The following is a 7,348-nucleotide window of genomic DNA, read 5'->3' as shown; positions in this document are numbered from 1 at the left end:
TGAGACAGCCACAAAGAAGGCTGTCTCTGATGTAGGCAAATCAGTTCTTAAGACAATGCAGATATTCTTGATTTGAAGCTTTCGTGACTACAATAATCCATACTCTTTGGTTCTTTCGGTAAAGTCACGTCGATATTGTAATAGCATGTTTTGCCACAAGTACATGTGGTTAATGCACACTTGAGGCCTTGCAAAAAGGTATCTATCTGGCGTTTTAACATCTTAACAACTATTTTATTTTCCAGAAAGGATAAAACCTTTTCTTATTTTTTTCATCATTTTTCGTTCGGTTTGCCTCCTCCTCCCAGGGTCCAGGTCCCATTCCCACCTCTATCGCCAAAGGTTGCGGCACGAAGTCTCGCACCGACCCGGCCACTCGAGGCCGGAAGGTCGTTCCCGAAACGTTGCCTGTATTACGGCCTTGTTTTTTTTTTAAAGGGTTATGTGTATTGACAAATGTGTGGAATTTGATGTTGATGTTAACCGCGTTCGTGCACCGCTGCCAAGGCAGGTTTCACCGCCCCCCCCGTCCCCAATAATCTGCCACCAAAGATTCGTCCACGTATCTGTGCACTAGCAGGACCAGTCTCGAACCACTGCGTTACAGAGTCCTGTGATGAACGAGGGCCCCCATGTCTAACCGAGTGGGTTCCTACCAATGACATCTGGCAGTGTTCACCAGTGTTGCTTCAAGCGAGCCTGACTGCTGATGAGACACTGAAATGTAGACGAAGCTTGTCCACGCTGTTGCTTGTGTCGCATCAATGTTGCTGATGGAATGCGCTCTCAGTGGGTTGTGCGGCTGAAGGGATTGGTACAAATAGAACCGTACTGTTAGGTTTTTTCGGTAAAGTCACGTAGGTAAAAAAATTAATTTAAATTAAAAGTTAGCGAGTCTTTTCCTCGCTAACTTTTAATTAAAAAAAATGTTTTACCTACGTGACTTTACCGAAAAAACTTAACAGTATGAATCCTTGCAGTCACGAAAGCTTCAAATCTAGAACAAATAGAACCGCTTGCATTGATGATGTGGAGAGGCGACTTTGTGGAGGCTGTAGGCTCTTGCCTGGTGTCGGATCTATAGTGCACATATCCATCTCAACCCTTTAGCCGTAATCCTATAGACCCAACCCTATCCTGTAATGCCTATATATCCACCTCAACCCAACAGTCCTAACCATTAACCCCCTAAGTCTAAATCCTAACCCAACCCTAACCCTTTAAGCCTAACCCCCCTAAATCTAACCTCTAATCCTAAACCCCTAACGCCGAACCCTAAATCCCAAAGCCTAAACATATCCTTAAAACCCTAACCCTAATATCCTAAGCCTAAATCCTAACCTTAAACCCTAACCCCTACTTATATATGCAATACAGGCCAGAAGATAATCGTCACTGGTGTTGGCCGTGACCCGGAGTCATACCCGGGTCGCCGGGTTCGTAGCGCAGCGCGCTAACCACGACACCAACTCTACAAACCCCAAACCCTTACCGTAACCCCAACCCCTTTCTACTTACAAAGAGGCATCGCCTTCCCAGTTCTTTATCTTGTCTCTTTCGCCTTTAACTCCCCGGTTACCTCTCACCAATGGTCCTCCTTTCTACGCACGCCACACTAACATCCATTGTTTAAGGGTACCTTGTAAATCTAATTAAGTCTTATTAATGTGGTGCACCTGTTGATTTTCTCCCACTCCTGTAGCTTTGTGAATAAAGCCCATGTCACTGAAAGCACGTTCACTTCGCCTATACAACACTTTATTTTACAACGGTTAACACGGACGACTTACAATACACTAATTACAAAACACCCCACACCGCAATGTGTTGCATTTATTGCAGGATTTGTAGATTTGAATAGTCACCGATCCATTGCAAAAGCTCAAGGGAGGCTGATGTGGGGTTAGAGTTCGCGTTTTTTTACAGTAGCTTGGGGCTGTGCTAGATTAAGCAGGGTGGTTGAAGCATCTCTAAACGCTTGCATACAACAATTAACAAGCAGCCACCACTTGCTTCTAATTATTTGTACAATTTTTTTTTTTTATAGAAAAGAGGCCGACCGCTCACCAATAATACATTGACTTGACTTTTGTTCTCTAACGAGTGAATTAAACACGTGCTCGCGTCGCCATTGATCACAACATCCCAGGTGATGCTCACTGCCTGTCTGGGAGTGGAAAGGTGATGGTGGGTGGGGGGGGTGATGGTGGGGGGGGCGATGGTTGGTGGGAGGGGTGATGGTGGGGGGGGGGGATGGTGGGTGGGGGGGGGGGCGATGGTGGGTGGGGGGGGGCGATGGTGGGTGGGGGGGGGGCGATGGTGGGTGGGGGGCGATAGTGGGTGGGGGGGGGGGATGGTGGGTGGGGGGGGGCGATGGTGGGTGGGTGGGGGGCGATGGTGGGTGGGGGGGATGGTGGGTGGGGGGGCGATGGGGGGGGGCGATGGTGAGTGGGGGCGATGGTGGGTGGGGGGGAGGCGATGGTGGGGGGGGGGGGGATGAAGGAGTGGGTGCTGTGTACTTGTACGTCGGGGAAGGGAGTGTGGAGGATGCACAATTAGTGGGAGTGAAGAGCGATGGATGTGCAGAGAGAGAGAGAAGGCCCCGTGAAGAAGGAGGAGGGACAGACCCTTCCTACCTATCCCGACCGCGACTCAAGGGCCTCGCTGTTCCGTGAGCTGCGTGAGCACGAGTCGCTGCTCCGACTCGTCGGCGTCTCCGTGCGCCCGGCACGCGCCCCGGTGCTGCGACAGAGCCAGCTCCAGGCGGCGCCTCTCGCCGCGGAGTTTCTCGATGAGCGACTTGAGTCGCGAGTTCTGAACCTCCAGAATCTCCGACTCCTGCGGCGCGGGAGGCAAGAGAAGGAGGGGGGGGGGGTGTGAGGTGGTGAGACGGGAAGAGCGCCGAGGACCAGGAGTTTCGCCGAGTAATGATGATCACGGCGGTTGTGGGGGGGGGGGTAGCTCTCGAGTGTACAGGCGGTGCAACTGCACAGCTAACGGCGCGTGGGCTGAGAAGAGGAAGGGAATTGGACAGGAGGAACAATGTCATTCCCTGCACCAGGGCGCATGCCAACCATCACAACGCTGCTAAGCAGCCTAACTTCGTGAAGATGATGATGATGATGATGGGGAATTTGCATTGTGTTCATAATGGTGGTGATTATGATGATGGGGGGAGGGGCAGAAGGATCCTTACCTTAGAGAGTAATGATGGTTACGTTGATCAATATTATAAGGGACTGATATATGTCACATTTGACTGAAGCTCGCTTTCCCGCTACCACGTGGAGTGATGATATGTTTTTGATTGAGAGCTGCTGCTGCTAATGATGATGATGATGATTGATGTACTGATTTAAGTTTGAATGCAGCTGATGCTTAGGGATGGTGACGGTGTGATTATTCCTATGATGATGATGAGACTGATGATGAATGGCCGATGACGATTGCTACTTGAGCCGTGGGTCTCCGTCACCTGCAGTAGGAACTCTGTCCGCTCTTTCTTCTTGTTCCGACACTTGGCAGCGGCCACTTTGTTCCTCTCTCTGCGCCTCCTCCGTCGCTCCATCTCCTCCGCTGCGCTCTGTGGATCGTTGCAAATCCAGGGGTATGGGGCAAAGGAAAAAAAGGGGTACGATCCGCCTGGTGTCAAGATTTTAATTTGCTCAACAGACGGAGCGAGGTGGATTTTGTTCCCTCTGATCGATCCTCGGGGTTGGGTCACCTACACCGCAGTCTCGCGTCCCACCGCGGTGCAAGATTCCTGTGCCTACCACATCGTCTCACCAATCATTTACGATCGAGATGTCATCATGGCCAAACAACGCACCATCGCCTCGGGCAATCGCCCCGCAAACAACACACCCCACGAGACCATACACGGGCATTTCTAGCAGATGAATGAAAATACGAACAGTACGGACGACCACGTTGCAGCCTCGCACGAGACCAAGTGCCCATCCTCTTGAAGAAGTGATGACAACAAATTTCGATTTAAAGCTTTCGTGACTGCATGGCGTTTATAGTCTTGGTTCTTTCGGTAAAGTCACGTAGAAGGGAAATAATAAAATAATAATAAAAATTTAATATAATAAAGACAGCGTCCTAATGAGGACGCTGTCTTGCCGACAACCCTGCTCTTCACCTGCTGCTTGTGTTGTGGCCGAAGCGTCGTGAGAATTTGATCTTATAATGTTCTATTTTTATTATTCTATTATTTCCCTTCTACGTGACTTTACCGAAAGAACCAAGAATATGATGACAACAACATTAGCCGTCTTCACCCCGAGTGCTAAAGTCCGCCTGTCACCTTAGCAGCTCCGTCATACGTCGGCCCGTTCGTGAGCCAAGTCCATCAGAGGGTCCGTCCGTCGGATCCGTCCGTCGGATCAAATCCGTCCACGTGTCCGGTCCGAGTTAGTTTACCGCTCCGCTTTGCCGCTCCGTACAGGTCACGCAACCACGTTTCGTGTTGTCGCGTCCGTTCGATCCTCCTCGGTATCGTTTCAGTCCGTCCGGTTCTAATCCGTCCGCAAAGTCCGTCTTTACCGCAGACGTATCCCGCCCGAGGGCGGAACGCTGACAGCCGCTGTGGTCGAGATGACGAGGAGCAATCATCATCATCATCGTCGTCGTCGTCTTCTGTGCCGTCCCTCACTCGCCTGCCGTGGGCTGCTCCAGCTTCATTCAAGTCCGCGAGGCACAAGCCGCGCGCAATTTGTAGTCCCATGCGCGCTCTTATTTTGCGTGTGATCTTGACTTTTTTTCTTTCTTTCTTCCCCCTTCTAAATATCATTGACGTAGAAGTGTTAGCGGGCCGCGGTACGGTCGACCGCGCGTGTTTTTTTCCCTCCCCCTTCCACCCGCCACAATCGCCTCCCTATCTGATTGGTTATAATGTCGAGTTGGTTAAAGGTCTTTTCCGTGCCTCTTACCGTAAACTGTGGGATTCAGGGAGCATTTTCAGTCGCTCGGTTCCGCCCTCTCCTCTCCGCATTTCTCTCCTCTCACCACGGACCGAAGCCTCTATTTCCTCCGTCCCCCCTCCTCTCTCTTCCCCTCTCCGCCACGCTCTCCCTGCATCCCCCCCCACCCCATCCATTCTTCTTTCAATCTTCCACAATTACAGCCTCCTCCCTTGCCCGACTCTTCCCCATCGCACCCTCTCGCTTTCTCACGCACTTTCCCTGCCTCCTGCCCACGGATTCCGCGCTCTCTTCACCGCACGGCGCGCTCGTGTGAAGCGAGTGGGCGGGTAGGGGCACTGCGTGACAAACGCGGCGGCGATATTGCGCGCACAGCAGCCCACCCACAGACGCACGGGCGGGCTGGAAGGGACACGAGACCGTCGAATGGCGATATCGATGATCGTCGTATGTGCGGCAATTACGACGATCACGTGAAACACGTGGGCGGCGCGACTTTGCGACTCGTTGAAAGTCTAGTGGCGGTTTGGCTGTCCGCCTGATGGTGCCGGTGGTGATTGTTGGCGGAACGTCGTACTCGGAGTGTAAATGTTGTGGCTTTGCTCTCCAACACACCGGTGTGCTGTACTAGTATAATCCACTACACTATACACTACTACACTATACACTACTACACTATACACTACTACACTATACACTACTACACTATACACTACACTATACACTACTACACTATACACTACGACACTATACACTATACACTACTACACTATACACTACACTATACACTACTACACTATACACTACGACACTATACACTACTACACTATACACTACTACACTATACACTACTACACTATACACTACTACACTAGACTACACACTAGTGTTGTACTAGTGACTAATTGGCACGTTCTGTTTACGTGGCAACCCTCACTAGTTGGCTGTGTAGGTGGTGGCGGGTTTAACGACACATTTATATTAACGCGATCTCACCCAAAAAATACTATTTTATAATGGGATGTTACGTAAGGGACGGGCAACAATGAATTCATACAGAGGAAAGCGACAGAGTCACGGAGACGGACACAGGGACTGAGACGGAGAGACGTGGATCGAGAGACACACTGGACCCGGGGAGAGACGCGGAGAAAGACGAGGCAACTCATCATCATTTGGTCTGTGCCATGATCGTCTCTACTCGGTTATTGGTCGCGTCGTTCGATTCATTGAAAATAATTGAAGCAATGGCTAGATGCGGTGGCATTAACGGTATTGTCCGCGATGCGATCTTGACCAGAACCTAAATACGACATTGTACAGCCCTTTGTCGACTCATTGTGCTGAACATACAAGCCCTCTCCACGCCATGTCGCCAATGTTGATTGTTTGGCCATACTTCCCCACACTGGTCGGCGCGGAATGGTGAAGCGAGACCAGGATCCATTGAAAATGTCACATGCCACTAATGTTAGCCGTGGTCGGGGAATCTAACTTACGTCGCCGGGTTTTTAAGCAAGGAACCACAACTAAAATACACAAAATTACGCCACGTGTAGAACAGAATTCTAGTGAAGGCCAATCTCTTGAAATTTTGTTTTCGAGTTTACCGTTAACGTAATTTGACATTTACAAAAAACAACTTGGCCTTGCACGTGTTGTTACGAGTTGTGGGCTATTCATAGCCCGCACCGCCGCCGAGTATCCTGCCTGAGCCGAAAAGTCCCCTTGCCGAGCTGTGATTCACTTCTTCGCGAACCGCAAAGGGGAATTTCCGCATTGGTTTATTGACGTCTCTCGCCATCGAGAAAGCACGGCGCGCGCAGATCCTGGATTAACTCGGATGTCCGTGCGCCTTTCACCCTTGAGCAAATGATCGTTTGAAAATGACCTTTGGCTCATTGGCAAAGAGTAATGACGGATTCTAGATTAGAAGCTTTCGTGACTGCAAGGATTCATATTCTTAGGGTTTTTTCGGTAAAGTCACGTAGGTAAAAAAAATTAAATTAATAAAAGTAACTTTGATTAATTTTACGGAAAAAACCTAAGAATAGTAATGACGGAGTGGCAGCCCTCTGATGGGAGATGGAGCCACGCGATTGGCTCGTGTGTAAGTACTCGCGGTGGATTATTTCGTCGGAGGGTCGCGAGAGCTGGCGAACGATTTTCGGAGGGCTTCATACAGCGATGGATTGATCACGGCTGATGTTCATTAGGGTGTCCCGTGCCAATATTAAGGTTGTTAAACTCGTTGATTCCCCCAACTTAACTGATTTAATCGCTCAGTGGTGAATGCTCGGCTTGGTAACGTGAGGTTTTTTTTTCTCTCTATCTCATAGTTTCAATTGTCGATCTGAATTCAGAAAGTTATATTTTCTTCGACGTGGACATTGCAATCCAAAAAAGAAGGCAAAATATGTGCA

The 7,348-nt window shown here is 49.9% G+C and overlaps 1 protein-coding gene across 1 annotated transcript; it reads right to left on the bottom strand.

Annotated features, from left to right (window-relative positions):
- Window positions 1–2,479: 2,479 nt before the first annotated feature.
- LOC144728722 (jun dimerization protein 2-like) lies at window positions 2,480–5,014 on the bottom strand. The gene is made up of 3 exons (XM_078608329.1): window positions 4,549–5,014; window positions 3,476–3,583; window positions 2,480–2,838 (listed from the first exon to the last, which is right to left on the bottom strand). The coding sequence occupies exons 1-3, from the start codon at window positions 4,624–4,626 to the stop codon at window positions 2,653–2,655; spliced, it is 372 nt and encodes a 123-aa protein (XP_078464455.1). The 5' UTR covers window positions 4,627–5,014; the 3' UTR covers window positions 2,480–2,652.
- Window positions 5,015–7,348: the final 2,334 nt, after the last annotated feature.

This window comes from Lampetra planeri, chromosome 30 (genome assembly GCF_965212315.1).
Source record: "Lampetra planeri chromosome 30, kcLamPlan1.2.h2, whole genome shotgun sequence".
Classification (NCBI taxonomy): Eukaryota; Metazoa; Chordata; class Hyperoartia; order Petromyzontiformes; family Petromyzontidae; genus Lampetra; species Lampetra planeri.
Note: the sequence above shows the minus strand (reverse complement) of the source record. Positions and strands in the feature narration are given on the sequence as shown.